Consider the following 20,000-nt stretch of genomic DNA (forward strand, 5'->3'; position numbering starts at 1 on the left):
GTTTACATGCATGTAATAACTAGTGTTTACATGCATGTAATAACTAATGTTTACATGCATGTAATAAATAGAGTGTTTACATGCATGTAATAACTAGTGTTTACATGCATGTAAACACTCTAGTTATTACATGCACGTAATAACTAGTGTTTACATGCATGTAAACACTAGTTATTACATGCATGTAAACACTATTTATTACATGCATGTAATAACTAGTGTTTACATGCACGTAATAATTAGTGTTTACATGCACGTAATAAATAGTGTTTACATGCATGTAATAACTAGTGTTTACATGCATGTAATAACTAGTGTTTACATGCATGTAATAACTAGTGTTTACATGCACGTAATAACTAGTGTTTACATGCATGTAATAACTAGTGTTTACATGCACGTAATAACTAGTGTTTACATGCACGTAATAACTATGACTTGTTGAAGGGTGGACTAGCAAAGTAAGATTTTCATTGTACGGCAAACTGTCTAAGTGTGCATATGACAATAAACAATCTTGAATCTAGTGTTTACATGCATGTAATAACTAGAGTGTTTACATGCACATAATAAGTAGAGTTATTGACAACATGCATATTTGATCATGTGTTGAAGCCTAAGAGCAGAGTGTGGATGCGCAGTGCAGATAGTTAGCGTCACATGAGCGCTGAGTAAACACTGGCTCCTGTGTCTGGGCCCCCGGGGCTCGTGACGTACTTATGAATCCAAGTCATCTTCTCACAAAGGTCAGACATTTGGAGCCGGGCCGTGGTGAGTTACTCACGCAGATGCAGCACATGGACACGATGGCAAAGGAGCCCAGGATGCCCGCCGTGCCCACGATCCAGGTGAGACGCAGGAAGAGGATGACGCCCAGGATGTTCTGCATGCAGGGCAGGTAGACTCCGATAAAGGTTCCCATGGGGGGCACCTGGGGAAGAGAGACCAAACCATGGGTTGGAGACCACTGGCAGCTGTGAAGTCGTCTGACCTTGTCCAACGCTTTGAGTCAACTTTCAGTTTTGAATCACATAAGGTTGAGTATCGTGGTCATATTATAACATACTGCTGACATATTATATTATACCATACTACTGCCATATTATATTATACCATACTACTGACATATTATACCATACTGCTGACATATTATACCATACTGCTGACATATTATACCATACTGCTGACAAATCGCCACTTTAGAATTGGTGCCGGTGCTAAGCGTTGCCCGAACCAGCCCCCAAAAAGGTATAACATACTACGTTTTTAGGGCTGTGAATCTTTGGGCACCACACGATTCGATTCGATTCTTGGGCGTAACGATTTGATTGGTAGTGCATGTTTGTATTTTCTCTTATCTGGTCACGTGCTAGCATGCTAACATTTTATGCTAGTTTTTTTAGTTAATTTTATATGTTTACTAGGGCTGTGAATCTTTGGGCACCCCACGATTCGGTTCGATTCCTGGGAGTAACGATTCGATCTGTTTACATCTACAAATAGTGTATTTTTGTATTTTCTCTTATCTGGTCACATGCTAGCATGCTAACATTTTATGCCAGCTTTTTTTTAGTTAATTTTATATGTTTACTAGGGCTTTGAATCTTTGGGCACCACACGATTCGATTTGATTCTTGGGGGAAACTATTTGATTTGTTTACACCTACAAATAGTGCATTTTTGTTATTACTTAAAGGAAAACCGGTTTCGTTAAATACAATTCTAGCCAAACATTTAATAAAGTCAAGTACAAATAAGGACACAGGAGAAGTATCCAACACCTCTCTTTTCTTAAGTAAATGTGTACAGCAGAAAATGGTATATACATTAAAAATATTGTGGGTTTCCTGCACGTCATCTTTGTCATTAAAGGAAAAATCTAATCTGCGGGAGAAAATTCCTCTGACAACTATGTTGTTTTTTTTTGAGTGGTCAGCTTGAAGCGTGCCTCTGTCTCGGACTACCTGTTATGACTGTTATGATTTTGCTTACTAGCTTCAATGAACCGCCTTATCTTGTCTCTGATTGGCCAGTCCGTAACGTTTGGCCCTAACCTTAGCCAATTGGGACTCATCATAGGAACACCAACCAATCATCATGAATGTTCTCATTCATCCAGGTCTTTGTATTTTCTCAATATTTTTTTTTCTTTTTTTTTAAAGTATTGCCAAGCTACTTGAGAATGTAGTTAAGCTACGTAGCTGAGCTACATGTAGCTTGCTACTGCCCATCACTGAATATTGGTACCTGTTTTTGTGTGTTTCAGATCTGCATAAGTCCTGAAAATGCGTTATCAAACCATGGAGGCATTGCGGAGATATGTATTAAACAATCTGGCCTTCTTTCATTCTTCCTCCAAACCAGCCTTTGGAATTTGCCCCAGGTGTGACGTTTATAGCCGTGGTGATGACAGCTGCATGTGCCTCTGACAACAACTGGTTTATAAAAGTGTCTTGAAGATGGTCTGTAAAACATCATCCATGCAGAGGAGCACCATGACATGTTATGTAGACCACAAGGAAGTCTACTAAATGTAGTTAAAAGTCACAGTATGACCATTTTAACTCAAAACACTTTTGTCTCAAATCATCGTCTCCCACTTCAATGAATTGAAATCAATTAAATTGATGCTTGCCCCCCCCACAAAACAGCTCTGTTTTAACATGTAACAGGATTATCTGACACTAAATTAGCCTACGGGAAGATTGCTCCCACTAGACAACAAATTCAATATAAAGTCACATCATTCACGAGATTATGATTATACAATTAGTGAGTTTTTCGTCACTTTAAAGAGTGAAGGAGAGATTAGCTCTTATTAGGGTTGTACGCTATACCGGTATTAGTAGTGGTGACATTGCTGGTTTTACCAGCAGAGGAGCACACACACAGAGTACTTACAAGCAGACACAGAGTGTAGACAGAAAAGAGAGAATGGACGCATTTTGGTGTAAAAAGTAAAGATAAAGGTGAAGTTATAACACTGAAACACCCTCAGGAAGAGCTGCTTTAAGACATGGCTAGCTAGCTCGCGGCTAACGTCCATCCGCAGTGTTTTAGCTACTTCTAAATCACTAATCCTCACTCCATGGCGACAAATAAAGTAAGTTTCTTACAAGTAGCATTATCACTGGAGGACGAGGAATAGCTAAACATGCTTCACTACACACCGTAGCTCACCCGCGTCACAATGTAAACAAACGCCATAGGTGGATCTACACCTGACATCCACTGTAATGATACCAAGTACAGGAGCGTATCAAGTCGATACTACTATGATTACATCGATATTTTTATCCCTTTTATTTAAAATTCATATTATGTTTATAAAGTCAGTAAATACGTCCCTGGACACATGAGGACTTTGAATATGACCAATGTATGATCCTGTAACTACTTGGTATCGGATCCATACCTAAATGTGTGGTATCATCCAAAACTAATGTAAAGTATCAAAGAAGAGAAGAATACGTGATTATTACATTTTAACAGAAGTGTAGATAGAACATGTTAAAACAGAAAACAACGCGACACCTACCCTTTACATCAGTAATTCTTAACCATATTACTATTGGTTTATTAGGTATTATATTTTATTGTATGATCCTGTAACTACTTGGTATCGGATCCATACCTAAATGTGTCGTATCATCCAAAACTAATGTCAAGTATCAAAGAGGAGAAAAATAAGTGATTATTACATTTTAACAGAAGTGTAGATAGAACATGTTAAAACAGAAAATAAGCACATAACAGTAAATGAACACGTGGATTAATAATCCATTTTTACAGTTTGTCCCTCATAATGTGTACAAAATAATAGGTGTATAAATGACACAATATGTTACTGCATACGTCAGCAGACTAATTAGGAGTCTTTGTTTGTTTACTTACTACTAAAAGACAAGTTGTCTAGTATGTTCAACATTTTATTTAAGGACTAAATGACAATAATAAACATATGTTTCATGTACCCTAAGACTTTTTGTTCAAATAAAGACAATAATGACATTTTTTGTGGTCCCCTTTATTTCAAAAAGTACCAAAAAAATATCAAAATACATTTTGGTACCGGTACCAAAATATTGGTATCAGGACAACACAACCTCTTATTGCGTACTCCTTACGTGATTGTGACCTGTGCCTTTTGAGATGCTCGAACTTCTCAAGTAAATCCAAGAAAGACAATTTTGCTTGACTACTTTATTAGAAAATTTCCAATACAGTAGCGAGCAGAGGTGGGTAGAGTAGCCAGAAATTGTACTCAAGTAAGAGTACTGTTACTTTAGAGATTTATTACTCAAGTAAAAGTAATGAGTAGTCACCCAAATATTTACTTGAGTAAAAGTAAAAAGTATGTTGTGAAAAAACTACTCAAGTACTGAGTAACTGATGAGTAACATACACACACATATCATATATATATATATATATATATATATATATATATACATATATACACATACATTGATATATACAGTATATCATTTATATTTATTTATTTTGCCGTTTTTGTTTACATGTTAAAGGTGTTTTAATGAATATACATGCATGTTTAACACATATAGATTCCTTTCTTTCATGTTGACAAGAATATAAGTTGGTGTATTACCTGATTCTGATGACTTGCATTGATTGTAATCAGACAGCAGTGCTTAACGTCCACGTTTTCAAATGCAGGAAAAAAAAAGTTCCTCCTTTCTGTCTAATACCACATGAAAGTGGTTGGTTTTTGGTATCTTATTTGTCCAGCTTCCATATTCGTTTTCACACACTTTACAAGAAATACATTGGCGGCAAATTCCGTAGCTTGCTAGCTTGTTTGCGCTGGCTTTCGGAGACTCTTATTTTGAAAGCCCAGGCGCGATGGAGCGGCACTTTTATTGTGAAGACAGGAACTGTGCAGTCAGTCTTTAGGCTTGTGACGGGATGTACGTTTGAAATAAAAAAGTGTCTTTTTTCCTTCACATTTTTGATTGATTGATTGAAACTTGTATTAGTAGATTGCACAGTACAGTACATATTCCGTACAATTGACCACTAAATGGTAACACCCCAATAAGTTTTTCAACTTGTTTAAGTCAGGTCATGTGACCGCCTGGGTCTGTTTGATTGGTCCAACGTCACCAGTGACTGCATCTGATTGGTGGAACGGAGTCAAACGTCACTAGTGACTGCATTTTATTGGTGGAACGGAGTGAAACGTCACCAGTAACGCAGGCACTTTGAAGGTCTGTCTGACAGACCAAAACAAACAAAGCGTGCATTAACAGATCGATAAAAATTAGTAGCGAGTAGCGAGCTGAATGTAGATAAAAGTAGCGGAGTAAAAGTAGCGGAGTAAAAGTAGCGTTTCTTCTCTATAAATATACTCAAGTAAAAGTAAAAGTAAGTTGCATTAAAACTACTCTTAGAAGTACAATTTATCCCAAAAGTTACTCACGTAGATGTAACGGAGTAAATGTAGCGTGTTACTACCCACCTCTGGTAGCGAGACAAACTTGACCTTATTCTAAAGGTTTGCTACCTTGAAAAAAAAATTGAAAATGTTAAAACAGAAAATAAGCAGATATTAACAGTAAATGAACAAGTAGATTAATAATATTTTTTTACAGTTTGTCCCTCATAATGTGTACAAAATAATAGGTGTATAAATGACTCAATATGTTACTGCATACGTCAGCAGACTAATTAGGAGTCTTTGTTTGTTTACTTACTACTAAAAGACAAGTTGTCTCGTATGTTCACTATTTTATTTAAGGACTAAATTACAATAATAAACATATGTTTCATGTACACTAACATTTTTTGTTCAAATAAAGACGACTTTTTGCGGTGCCCTTTAATTAGAAAAGTATCAAAAAGTATTGAAATACATTTTGGTACCAAACTATTGGTATCGGGACAACACTACTCTAGACTACGAAGAACAAACAAACAAACCAGACCAAATACTATGGAAGTCTCTCCCTCTGCAAATTCAAATTCATACATCTGTGGAGTATTTTAAAATGAACAATAACACATTTTTATGCATGTTTTTTTGTGTGTTTTTTAACAAGCTGAGCTTTAATGCCTTGAACTGGAAGTATAACCGCACTTTCCAAACTTAAAATTCAGTTTTACTTGCTGCTATCTTCTTTATATTTGTTTCCCCACAAATTCCTACTGCTGCTTTAACATGGCTGTCGGCCACTTTTCTTGTCTTTGATCCATTTTGGAAGATTTGACGGTCTTTGGTGACGTTATTATTTATCACTTAAAAATATCTCTTTTTGCTGGAGTCACTTTAATAAATCTATTTTTAAATCTGCATTCTAATTGTATTTATTTTGCAGTGGTGGGCTAGAAATGTTGCAACACTTGCCGCAAAACTGGAGAACAAAGTCTTCTTTCAGTGAAATGTAGCCATAAAAGTGTTGGGTTTTCAAAATGGAACGTTCAACCATTATATACAATACTGCATAATGAATGTTCCAGAGACACCTGCACTTTTTTCCTACGCTTTCAACCCTGCGGCTAATTTTATGGATTTTTCTTTGCTAACGGCCAAAATGTTTTGTGTTCAACAGTTTTCAAGCAGAGACACTGAAAAGGTGTGTTATTGTTTGTGCTGCTTTGGCGCCACCTTTTGGACCAGTTTGATCACTGCAGGTGTTGGGGGTTGAAAATGTACTTGTACCTGCTTTAGTGCCTTGAACTGGAAGTAAAACCGTCCATTCCTGCTCCAAAGGCCTTCATTGATCACTCTAAACAACGTTTGTAATATAATAAAATTGGGAGATAATAATAATAATGGATTACATTTATATCGTGCTTTTTTATCAACTACATAATCAAAGCGCTATTATTATTAATATTATGTCTACAAATGTGATGAGGTGTTGCTAATATTGTGGTTGCCACCAAATATTAGTTCTGTAAAACAGGACGTGACTACTAAAGATGACTATCGTGAAAGGCAGTATTTTCATGGTAGATGTATTTGGGTTGGATGTGTTAAAAAGTACTTAAACACACACAGAATTCTTTGAAAAAAAAATTTTTTTTAATATATAAAATAAATACACCCACCGTTAGAAAATTACAATTAAAAATATTAATCGAGATCAGATGTTTTGGTTTGCCATATCAGCTTGGAATAATCACAAATAAGGAAGTAACAACAATGAAATAAATAAAGCTAACCTATTACATATAGTATCGTTAAGAGTACCGATAAATACTGGTATCGATAAGGGGTATCGGTATTGGTATTGATAACGATATACAACCCTACTCGGAGGTGTGATTGTGAGTAAATAGTACGCTGTAAGTGCCTGGTGGGGTCAGCTCCAGCACACCCACAACATCCCTATCTTTCCCACAAGTGAAAAGTGTACATACCATGTTGTGAGTCCTAACAACAATGTCCATGGTCTTCAGTCGTCTGTCCACATGCTGCAGGGACCAAATCTCCCACATCTCCCGTCTTGTGGCCGGCTTGACTTCCGACAAGTCTTTATGCACAAGGTCTTAGGACTCTCAAAGAAAGAAGACATCTACTGTATCTGCTGGGAGGCGGGGCTTAGCAAGACGTCACCAACGCTCCTTGACAAAGCTGCATTTCAATATTTCACCCTCTTTCACCCAGACACTCTGAGGCTGTTTATTGAAATGTGATGCAAAGTGAGACTTTTCAAAGGCTTATTATGGAGTTGATTTGACCTCTTAAGTGTTGAACACTACACAAACTACTTCCAAAACTTTCCACTTGCATTCATACAACATCTCTTGCACTTGTTGTACTTATGTGTGTGTAGGGATGTATATCATTAGGATTTTATATCCTTATTGATGCCAGCATTTATAGGTACTCTTATCAGTACTATGTGTCATTTGTGGAGATAAAGATGTGAAAACCTGCATTTTGATTAGCTTTATATTTGTCATTATTCAAAGCGGATTTGAAGTTTTGTGTGGTGTTGCTTCCTTATTTGTCATTATTCAAAGCTGATTTTAACTTTTGTGCGGTGTTGCTTCATTATTTGTCATTATTCAAAGCTGACTTTAACTTTTGTGTGGTGTTGCTTCCTTATTTGTCATTATTCAAAGCTGATTTTAAACTTTTGTGCGGTGTTGCTTCCTTATTTGTCATTATTCAATACGGATTTTAACTTCTGTGTGGTGTTGCTTCTTTATTTGTTATAAATTCAAAGCGAATTTTAACTTTTGTGTGGGGTTGCTTCCTTATTTGTCATTATTCAAAACTGATTTTAACTTTTTGTGGTATTGCTTCCTTATTTGTCATTATTCAAAGCAGATTTTAACTTTTGTGTGGGGTTGCTTCCCTATTTGTCATTATTCAAAGCGGATTTTAACTTTTGTGTGGGGTTGCTTCCTTATTTGTCATTATTGAGAGAGGATTTTAACTTTTGTGTGGTGTTGCTTCCTTATTTGTCATTATTCAAAGCGGATTTTAACTTGTGTGTGGTGTTGCTTCCTTATTTGTCATTATTCTAAGCTGATTTTAACTTATGTGTGGTGTTGCTCCTTTATTTGTCATTATTCAAATTGGATTTTGAATTTGTGTGGTGTTTCCTTATTTGTCATTATTCAAAACTAATTTTAACTTTTTGTGGTGTTGCTTCTTTATTTGTCTTTATTCAAAGCTGATTTTAATTTTTGTGTGGTGTTGCTTCCTTATTTGTCATTATTCAAATTGGATTTTAACTTTTATGTGGAGTTGCTTCTTTATTTGTCATTATTTAAATTGGATTTTAACTTTTTGAGGTGTTGCTTCCTTATTTGTCATTATTCAAAACTGATTTTAACTTTTTGTGGTATTGCTTCCTTATTTGCCATTATTCAAAGCAGATTTTATCTTTTTGAGGTGTTGCTTTCTTATTTGTCATTATTCAAAGCGGATTTTATCTTTTGTGTGTGGTTGCTTCCTTATTTGTCAATATTCTAAGCTGATTTTAACTTGTGTGTGGTGTTGCTTCCTTATTTGTCATTACTCTAAGCTGATTTTAACTTGTGTGTGGTCTTGCTTCTTTATTTGTCATTATTCAAATTGGATTTTAACTTTTGTGTGGGGTTGCTTATTTATTTGTCATTATTCAAATTGGATTTTAACTTTGTGTGGTGCTGTTTCCTTATTTGTCATTATTCAAAATGGTTTTTAACTTTTTGTGGTGTTGCTTCCTTATTTGTCATTATTCAAATTGGATTTTAACTTTTTGAGGTGTTGCTTCCTTATTTGTCATTATTCAAAACTGATTTTAACTTTTTGTGGTATTGCTTCCTTATTTGTCATTATTCAAAGCGGATTTTATCTTTTGTGTGGGGTTGCTTCCTTATTTGTCAATATTCTAAGCTGATTTTAACTTGTGTGTGGTGTTGCTTCCTTATTTGTCATTACTCTAAGCTGATTTTAACTGGTGTGTGGTGTTGCTCCTTTATTTGTCATTATTCAAATTGGATTTTAACTTTTTTGTGGTATTGCTTCCTTATTTGTCATTATTCTAAGCTGATTTTAACTGTGTGTGGTGTTGCTCCCTTATTTGTCATGATTCAAAGCAGATGTTAACTTTTTTGTGGTGTTGCTTCCTTATTTGTCATTATTCCAAGCAGATTTGAAATTTTATTCCGCTGTACACCTCCTTATAACTTGGTACGTGACATATGCTACCTGTTGGCATGCTAATATGCGTTTATGGACCGCCTTTCTCGAGACTACAGTGAGGACATCCCCACTATATCTTGTTAGTGTGAATGGAGATTTTCAGAATAAAAGTCCATACCGTGACAGCGATCCTTCTGAAGCCATCTTCGGCCTCCTCGTGTTCTCGGACACCTTGGGTCAGGTTGGTGTAGTTGGCCAGCTTGTTGAGAAGCGACGATACCATCGGAGTGCTGTCCATTTCTTCCTTCACAGACACGGAGAAGAAGAGGATATTAAAAACTATTCACCAAAACACATTTCAACCTGAAAAGTAGGAGAGAGAAGCAGAAATGAGTGACGTGCGATACCACTGATTTTCTTTCCGATCCGATACCGAGTAAAATCCAGGCTGGTATCGGCCATACCGATCTGATACTTTGTGCAAATATACCTAATGTGTCTGCTAAAATATTAAAAAGTTGCATAATGCAAATAACTTCTCTCACACAATGCAGTTATGTATTTATTATAAAGTATATCAATGTTAAATATGGACAAGCTACTACAGTTTTAATACATTTTCCTTTTTGTTTTGTTTTTTAAACCTTTTCACATCCACATTATTGGGTATTGTGTGTAGAATTTTGAGGACAACAATGAATATATTCCATTTAGGAATAAGGCTGTAAAATAACAAAATGTGGAAAAAGTGAAGTGCTGTGAATACTTTCCAGATGCACTGTATGTACCGGTACTTGTGATTTTTTTTGTTTTTTATTATTAATACATTTTCACACAAAAAAAACACGTCACATCGTCATTATGGGGTATTGTGTGTAGAATTTTAAGGACAAACATGATTTTATCCCATTTTGAAATAAAGCTGCAAAATAACAAAATGTGGAAAAAGTGAAGTGATGTGAATACTTTCCGGATGCACTATAGGTACTTTTACTTTATCAGTTTTAATAAATATATCTTTAAAAAAAAAAAAAAAAACCTTTTCACATTGTCATTATAGGGTATTGTGTGTAGAATTTTGAGGACAACAATTAATGTATTGCATCTTGGAATAAGGCTGTAAAATAACAAAATGTGGAAAAAGTGAAGTGAGGTGAATACTTTCCAGATGCACTGTAGGTACCGGTACATGTGATTTTTTCACTTCTTTCAGTTTTAATAAATATGTTCCTTTTTTTCATTTATTTTTTAAACCTCTCACATTGTCTTTATGGGGTATTGTGTGTAGAATTTTGAGGACAAGAATGATTTTTTTTGTAAATGTATATCAATGTTAAATATGGCCAAGCTAATACAACAGAAATAAACTGAGCGCAACACACAGGAAATGGTGTTTCTAACCAAAAATAAGTCAAATAATAAAAGCAATGAAATACATGTATTAATAAGAACTACTATTAGAATAAAAATTAATTCACAATTCCATGACATGAGCATGTTAACTTGAAAATACTGAACATGTTCCAACAAGTTGAGTTACGGTTTTTAACTTTTTGTGGTGTTGCTTCCTTATTTGTCATTATTCAAATTGGATTTTAACTTTATGTGGTGTTGCTTCCTTATTTGTAATTATTCAAAGCGGATTGTATCTTTTGTGTGGGGTTGCTTCCTTATTTGTCATTATTCAAATTGGATTTTACCTTTTTGAGGTGTTGCTTCCTTATTTGTCATTATTCAAAGCCGATTTTATATTTTGTGTGGGATTGCTTCCTTATTTGTCATTATTCAAAGCTGATTTTAACTTTTGTGTGGTTTTGCTTCCTTATTTGTCATTATTCTAAGTTGATTTTAACTTGTGTGTGGTGTTGCTCCTTTATTTGTCATTATTCAAATTGGATTTTAACTTTTGTGCGGGGTTGCTTCCTTATTTGTCAATATTCAAAGCGGATTTTAACTTTTGTGTGGTGTTTCTTCCTTATTTGTCATTATTCTAAGCTGATTTTAACTTGTGTGTGGTGTTGCTCCATTATTTGTCATTATTCAAATTGGATTTTAACTTTTGTGCGGGGCTGCTTTCATATTTGTCAATATTCAAAGCTGATTTTAACTTTTGTGTGGTGTTGCTTCCTTTTTTGTCATTATTCTAAGCTGATTTTAACTTGTGTGTGGTGTTGCTCCCTTATTTGTCATTATTCAAATTGGATTTTAACTTTTGTGTGGGGTTTCTTCCTTATTTGTCATTATTCAAATTGGATTTTAACTTTGTGTGGTGCTGTTTCCTTATTTGTCATTATTAAAAACGGATTTTAACTTTTTGTGGTGTTGCTTCCTTATTTGTCATTATTGACAAAATACTGAACATGTTCCAACAAGTTGAGTTACATTTTTTATACTTTTTTAACGAAAGTACTGATATTTTAATTTGAGAATCAATATTAGTACATAAGGATCTGGTATTGCTATTGTGTTAGCATGCTAAAATGCTAGCTATTTTTTTTTTGTTCCAATTTTGCCATTGTACACCCCAGAGTCATAAAAGTTGTTAATTAAACACGTGCTAACTGTTAGCATGTTAAGATGGCGGTCTTACCTCGAACAGGGCCATGTTCTTGCCATTGTACACTTCCACGTCGCTGTCCAGGATGAATGGACGAGACTCCTTCTGGATGTCGTCTCCTGCGGGGTTCACAGGCACAACCTTTGTGTCACACAGCTGCACTTTACCTTTCAAACTTCTTGTTAGCTTCTTAACTAAAAATGTTAGCTTGCTTGCATGCAAACATTAGCATGCTACCTTTGTAACCCTTACCCTAGCGTCATATTCAATTGGTAAGCAACACTTGTTAACTTTTAGCATGCTACAGTCAGCATGCTAAAAAGGGAATGCTAGGGAAAATTGGTATAGGCTATCTATGGTACGTTGTCTAACTACAAAGTCGCTTTTTCCAGGAAGCTGAATGGTTTATGTTGCGCCCTACAAAGTGTTTGGACTGTAAGTATTGTGCTTAGGCCACACCAGCTGTTTGATTGTACCATTTATCTTAGTTGTGGTATTCATTGCTAAATTTGGAGGTGTTAAAAATTGCCATGTAAAATCGCTAATGCTAATAGTAGCCTGTCTATGGCAAATCCGATGTAAATTAGCATCAAGCTTAACGTGTGACGGAGGCCATGCAGTGTGGCTGGGCCATGTGCACGTTGGTAAAGATCACTCCCTGACAACCCCAAACAAAGTACTGGCTATTGGCTTGATATCCCAGGCTTTTTGCTCGGTAGTTAGCACACTCCGTTTCTGATGCGGAAGAACAGTTTGAGAATCATTGGTATAGGCTACCTATGGTACGTTGTCTAACTAGGAAGTCGCTTTTCCCAGGAAGCTGAATGGTTTATGTTGCGCCCTACAAAGTGTCTGTACTGTAAGTGTTGTGCTTATTACGCACCAGCTGTTTGATTGTGACATTCATCTTAGTTGTAGTTCTCATTGCCAAATTCAGAGGTGTTAAAATCGCTAATGCTAAAATGACTAAATTCGGTGCCCAAATCCCGGTGCAGGACTGCTTCCAAACTGTCCAGAAAAAGTTGTAGAGGCCTGCTGCGTGTTCCAGACCATAACAGACTGGCCCAGGTGGGAGATTGAGTTTTTGTTCTCACTCCAGACCGGGACTCCCTTCAATAGGAGCCAAGGTTCCCTCTAACTGTTCATGTGTGTGAGCAAAGGCAAAAAGTCCCTGAGCATTGAGTGGAGCCCATGTGAGCAACATCACACGTGCACATTGTGGCTACACCAGCAGCACACCTGGCCCAAACCTGACTAAATAACAAGTTCAATTTCCATCCATCCATCCATTTTCTACCCCTTGTCCCTTTCGGGGTCGCGGGGGGTGCTGGAGCCTATCTCAGCTGCATTCGGGCGGAAGGCGGGGTACACCCTGGACAAGTCCCCACCTCATCGCAGGGCCAACACAGATAGACAGACAACATTCTCTTATTATTATAATCAAATGACAGGAGTCATTTCCATGAGGTTATTTTCTAATATAAGTGTTTAGGCCCACTTACAATGACAAGAACAAAAAATATTGTTTTTCAAGAACTGTGTACTTGTATTGTTTGTCTGGGTGGAGGTCCTGCTTTGGAAATAATTTGTACCCCTTTCAGACATTGCATTTAGTTCCCATTAAAACATTCACATGTTGCACAATGAGATGTAAGCAGGGGATCATGTGTACATTCCTGCAACTTCCTGTTTGTAAAAAATATATTTTTATTAGTATTTATTTAATATACTAAAAGCATTTCATGATTAATATTTATAAATTAAGATTCCTGATTAATGACACTAGAATAAGCACACATTTGATTGGTAAATCATAGAGTAATGACCTGGAATGACACTTTATGTGTGGTGTTGGAGTTGTCCGACTTTTTGTGTGGCTGTAAACGCATCACTGGCTAAGTGCCATATGTGCATGTGTTGGCGCAAGTGAGAAAGAGCGAGCGGCTGCTGTTGATACAACAAAGTTGCTTTTGGTCTGGTTTGTACTGCAGAAAATTACCACTTTTGCTAGGTATACTTTTTTTTACTAATGTTTTGGTGATGTGTTTATGGCCGACAATAAAGAGTTTTGCTCAGTAAAGTGATGGATGGAATTCATGTCCTCAAAGCGTCTCGACAGACGTTACAATATTTGAACAATGATGACGAAAACTGTTTTCTCTGTCGTGTCGAAAATTGTTATGCGCTTATTTTTTTAATTGATTTTGTGCGTGGCATAGATTTGCCGTGCGCAGAGGACGCTTGAGCAGTGCGCAATTGCACAGGCGCGCACCTTAGAGGGAACATTGATAGGAGCCCAGTCTGAAATCCACTTTTTAAAAAACAAGTTTACTCATCCCCCCCAGCGTCTACTTATTCCCCCCACCTTCTACGGGGCGACCCATCATCAGCGTTCCTGTTCTGTTCCCTGTACAATGTTTGTTTGTCTCATCTTGTGGTGGACAAATGCCATTTTGCTGTACTTGTGCCATGACAAAGAGCATACCATCACAGTAAATGAGTGTCTCCATGGTAACACAGGCAAACTCCTCATTTTAACATGGCGGTCTGCAGCAGTTATCAATAATATACAATTTTATAGTTTTTTAGATTTGGATCTCAGTAGATGAGGCCCTAAGTATAAAGATGGTGACACCCTGAAACATGACACTGGTGGAAAGATGGAAAATGCCGGTAGAATGTTATTGTTGATGCATGTGGCGTTTTGTCCAGTCAGCGTTTTGTGTGCGAGTTCCTCCGTGCTCTCCTTTTCTTGTGCCAGGTGTTTACCACAAGGTCATGAGGGCAACTTTCAAAATATTCTCTTAAAAACCCTTATTTTTTTTAAAAAAGCCTTTTTTTAGATATATGCTTTGAATAGGTTGAAAAATGTGGGAATTGTGCAACTTGGAAAAATGTCCCATTCATTTCAATGGGAACTTCCTGGAAATTTGGGAATTTTGGGAAAAGCAGGATTTTTAAAAAATGATTAGGAGCATGAATGTCCTGAATGAGCTGAATTGGTTGGTGTTGGAATTGTTTAAATCAGGCAAGAAATGTTGAAGTAGTAAATGGTATTAGGGAATTTCGGAAAAATCTGGATTTTTTTTTTTACTTGGAAAAAGGGTAGTTTAAATTTCCAAAATGGTGGAATGTGTTGAAGGTGGAATGGTTTGAATAGGTTGAAGAATGTGGGAATTGTGGACGTTTGAAAAATGGCTAATTCATTTTGAATGGGGAAAATGCAAAAAAAAAAAAAAAAAAAGGAATTATGGGAAATCCGGGATTTTTTTTTTAGAATTGTTGAAGTAGAGCACACAATTCCAGAACAGGCTGAATATTTTGAAGTTGGAACAGTTTGAATCAGATGAAAAATGTGGAAGTTGTGGAACTTTGAAGAATGTCCCATTCATTTCAATGGGAATTTCAGAAAAATTGGTAATTTCGGGAAAAGCGGGAATTTATCTGAAAATGGTCAAAAAAAGCTTGAATGGTCAGAATGAGTTGAAATGGTTGGTGTTGGAATTTTTCAAATCGGTGGAGAAATGTTGAAGTAGTAACATGTTGAATTGAGAAATGGTATTACGGAATTCCTGGAATTTCGGGAGAACCGGGAATTTTTCCAGTTCAAAAAACAACTTTGTTTTTTGTCCTGATTAAGAGGAATGTTTTGACGGTGGAACGGTTGAAATGCGTTGAAAAATGTGGGAGGAGTCGTCGCCAGAAAAAAGGGTGGAAATAGGGCTTTGGAAAAGCAGGAATTCTGGAAAATCCTGGAATTTTTTTAAACTTGGAAAGGGAAGTTTTACATTTCCAGAATGGTGGAATGGTTTGAATAGGTTGAAAAATGTGAGAATGGCAGAAGTTTGAAAAATGGCCAATTCATTCTGAATGGGAAAAATGTCCCGGAAAACCTGGAATTCTGGGAAATCTTGGAATTTTTTGGAACTTGTAAAAGGATAAGTTTAAAATTTCCAGAATGGTGGAATATGTTGAAGGTGGAATGGTTTGAATAGGTTGAAAAATGTGAGAATGGTAGAAGTTTGAAAAATGGCTAATTCGTTTTGAATGGGAACAATGTCCCGGAAAACCTGGAATTCTGGGAAATCCTATAATTTTTTTGAACTTGGAAAAGGAGAAGTTTAAAATTTCCAGGATGGTGGAATGTGTTGAAGGTGGAATGGTTTGAATAGGTTGAAAAATGTAAGAATGGTAGAAGTTTGAAAAATGGCCAATTCATTCTGAATGGGAAAAATGTCCCGGAAAACATGGAATTCTGGGAAATCCTGGAATTTTTTTGAACTTAGAAAAGGAGAAGTTTAACATTTCCAGGATGGTGGAACGTGTTGAAGGTGGAATGGTTTGAATAGGTTGAAAAATGGCCAATTCATTCTGATTGGGAAACATGTCCAGGAAAACCTGGAATTCTGGGAAATCCTGGAATTTTTTTGAACTTGGAATAGGAAACGTTTAACATTTCCAGAATAGTGGAATGTGTTGAAGGTGGAATGGTTTGAATAGGTTGAAAAATGTCAGAATGGTAGAAGTTTGAAAAATGGCCAATTCATTTTGAATGGGAACAATGTCCCGGAAAACCTGGAATTCTGGGAAATCCTGGAATTTTTTTGAACTTGGAAAAAGAGAAGTTTAAAATTTCCAGGAAGGTGGAATGTGTTGAAGGTGGAATGGTTTGAATAGGTTGAAAAATGTTGAAGTTTGAAAAATGGCCAATTCATTCTGAATGGGAAACATGTCCCAGAAAACCTGGAATTCTGGGAAATCCTGGAATTGTTTTGAACTTGAAATAGGAGAAATTTAAAATTTCCAGAATGGTGGAATGGTTTGAATAGGTTGAAAATGCGAGAATGGCAGAAGTTTGAAAAATGGTCAATTCATTTTAAATGGGAAAAATGTCCCGGAAAACCTGGAATTCTGGGAAATCTGGGAATTTTTCAAGGGAAAGTCCGCGATTCCCGAATAGGCTGAACAGTTTGAAGTTGGAACGACTTGAATCGGGTGAAAAATGTGGAAGGCAGAGCGCGCCAAAATCTGGAGAGGAATAATAATGAGTTGAATAAATAGATGAATTTTGGTGTCGAAAAGCAGATGTGTGAATGTTCCAAACATTCACACAATTATTGCATATGATTAAACCAAGTGTTAACATTTGCGTGGGCACCTCTGTAGTTGGGCCCTGAGGTCAAAGAGTTTAACAACCCCTGCTGTAGTCCGGATAATAGAATAATAGTGTATATATTAATGGAATAATAGTGTATATATTAAAGGCCTACTGAAATGCGATTTTCTTATTCAAACGGGGATAGCAGGTCCATTCTATGTGTCATACTTGATCATTTTGCGATATTGCCATATTTTTGCTGAAAGGATTTAGTAGAGAACATCGACGATAAAGTTTGCAACTTTTGGTCGCTGATAAAAAAGCCTTGCCTGTACCGGAAGTAGCAGACGAGTAGCGTGACGTCACAGGTTGTGGAGCTCCTCACATCTGCACATTGTTTACAATCATGGCCACCAGCAGCGAGAGTGATTCGGACCGAGAAAGCGACGATTTCCCCATTAATTTGAGCGAGGATGAAAGATTCGTGGATGAGGAAAGTGAGAGTGAAGGACTAGAGGGCAGTGGGAGCGATTCAGATAGGGAAGATGCTGTGAGAGGCGGGTGGCACCTGATATTCAGCTGGGAATGACTAAAACAGTAAATAAACACAAGACATATATATACTCTATTAGCCACAACACAACCAGGCTTATATTTAATATGCCACAAATTAATCCCGCATAACAAACACCTCCCCCCTCCCGTCCATATAACCCGCCAATACAACTCAAACACCTGTACAACACACTCAATCCCACAGCCCAAAGTACCGTTCACCTCCCCAAAGTTCATACAGCACATATATTTCCCCAAAGTTACGTACGTGACATGCACATAGCGGCACGCACGTACGGGCAAGCGATCAAATGTTTGGAAGCGTACTCACGGTACCGCGTCTGCGCATCCAACTCAAAGTCCTCCTAGTAAGAGTCTCTGTTGTCCCAGTTCTCCACAGGCCAATGGTAAAGCTTGACTGTCATCTTCCGGGAATGTAAACAATGAAACACCGGCTGTGTTTGTGTTGTTGCCGCAGCCGGCCGCAATACACCGCTTCCCACCTACAGCTTTCTTCTTTGCTGTCTCCATTGTTCATTGAACCAATTGCAAAAGATTCACCAACACAGATGTCCAGAATACTGTGGAATTTGGCGATGACAACAGACGACTTAAAAGCTGGCCACCATGCTGTCCCAAAATGTCCTCTACAATCCGTGACGTCACGCGCTGACGTCATCATACCGAGACGTTTTCAGCAGGATATGTCGCGCAAAATTTAAAATTGCACTTTAGTAAGCTAACCCGGCCGTATTGGCATGTGTTGCAATGTTAACATTTCATCATTGATATATAAACTATCAGACAGCGTGGTCGGTAGTAGTGGGTTTCAGTAGGCCTTTAATGGAATAATAGTGTATATATTAATGGAATAATAGTGTATTTATTAATGGTAAATAATAGTGTAAATATTAATGGAATAATAGTGTATATATTAATGGTAAATAATAGTGTATATATTAATGGAATAATAGTGTATATATTAATGGAATAATAGTGTATATATTAATGGTGAATAATAGTGTATATATTAATGGAATAATAGTGTATATGTTAATAGAATAATAGTGTATATATTAATGGAATAATAGTGTATATATTAATATAATAATAGTGTATATATGAATAGAATAAAAGTGTATATATTAATAGAATAATAGTCTATATATCAATGGTAAATAATAGTGTATATATTAATGGAATAATAGTGTATATATTAATGGAATAATAGTGTATAGATTAATGGTAAATAATAGTTCCCATGTAAACAAAGGCGTGAGAAATGGCGGGGGTGGAAGTCCCACAATGCCTTGCGAGATCACCTGCCCTCTACCTCCCACCTGACTGGGATCCGTCCGAGTTGTCGTCTTTGTCCCCGTCCACGAACACCTGGTCGAGGCTGGCGGGTTTGCCGCTTCCCGTCGCCGCCGCCGCGCCGCCCTCGGCGTCTTGCACCGGCACCACGGTGAAGTTGGTGGGCATCTTGGTCGCCTGAGGACGGCAGAAGAGATCCAAAGTTCACTCCTCCATGACCCACACTGCAGTCTTATTTCCTTCTTCTTACGCCCTTGTCCTTCCTCCCCCGCCCACCTTGCTCGGAGTGGCAAAAGTTGGAGAAAGAATCCACAAAAGTGTCTTCCCAGTTCCCCGACAACAACAACAACTCACATGGACGAAGTGAGGCGGAAGACTCGTCTTCTGTCCGCAGGCTGGCCGCGTCCGCCTCGGCTTTGTCACTAGTCAACACAGTGGGTGTTTACCTCTGCCGCAGTGCATTGTGGGTACCGCCGAGGTGTTAGACTTCATGGTGGAGTGAAAGCGCGCGCTTTGGCAGCAGGGAAAAGGGAATCAAAGTATATTTTTTTCCAAGCACAAACAGACAAAAACAACAGGAAGAAGCAATGAAATGGAAGGTTTTCATATTTCTCCACATGCAACCGTGACTGAACGCGTTAGACCACAGATCTGGCCTGCCTGCGTCAACACGGGGCGTGTCCCTTCCGGTCATTCTCCTTCCAATTCTGAAACGCAAATCAAAAAAACAAATGTAAACGAGGGTTTATACATGTCGCCTATACTGTGTAAAAGTACAAAACACGGAGGCTCCAGTTTTAAACGAGGACCACTTTATTTCCTTTCTTTTAAAAACTCCGCTCCACCACAACGTGTCACCACTTCCGCTC

General features: G+C 37.2%; 1 protein-coding gene across 4 annotated transcripts in view; it reads right to left on the bottom strand.

The window, feature by feature from the left end:
- The window catches only part of LOC133582456 (solute carrier family 12 member 7-like), a 121,791-nt gene that overhangs the window by 69,786 nt on the left and 32,005 nt on the right, over positions 1–20,000 (bottom strand). For 3 of the 4 annotated variants that reach the window (XM_061936543.2, XM_061936542.2, XM_061936540.2), the window contains exons 4-8: positions 19,486–19,838; positions 19,158–19,308; positions 12,198–12,283; positions 9,786–9,911; positions 785–931 (exon numbers count right to left, since the gene is read on the bottom strand). In XM_061936543.2, the coding sequence (XP_061792527.1) occupies positions 785–931; positions 9,786–9,911; positions 12,198–12,283; positions 19,158–19,299 (501 nt within the window). In that variant the 5' untranslated portion in view covers positions 19,300–19,308; positions 19,486–19,838. Of the gene's footprint in view, positions 1–784; positions 932–9,785; positions 9,912–12,197; positions 12,284–19,157; positions 19,309–19,407; positions 19,839–20,000 lie in introns of all 4 variants that reach the window. The other variant, XM_061936541.2, reaches the window with a different exon arrangement.

This window comes from Nerophis lumbriciformis, linkage group LG03 (genome assembly GCF_033978685.3).
Source record: "Nerophis lumbriciformis linkage group LG03, RoL_Nlum_v2.1, whole genome shotgun sequence".
NCBI lineage: Eukaryota > Metazoa > Chordata > Actinopteri > Syngnathiformes > Syngnathidae > Nerophis > Nerophis lumbriciformis.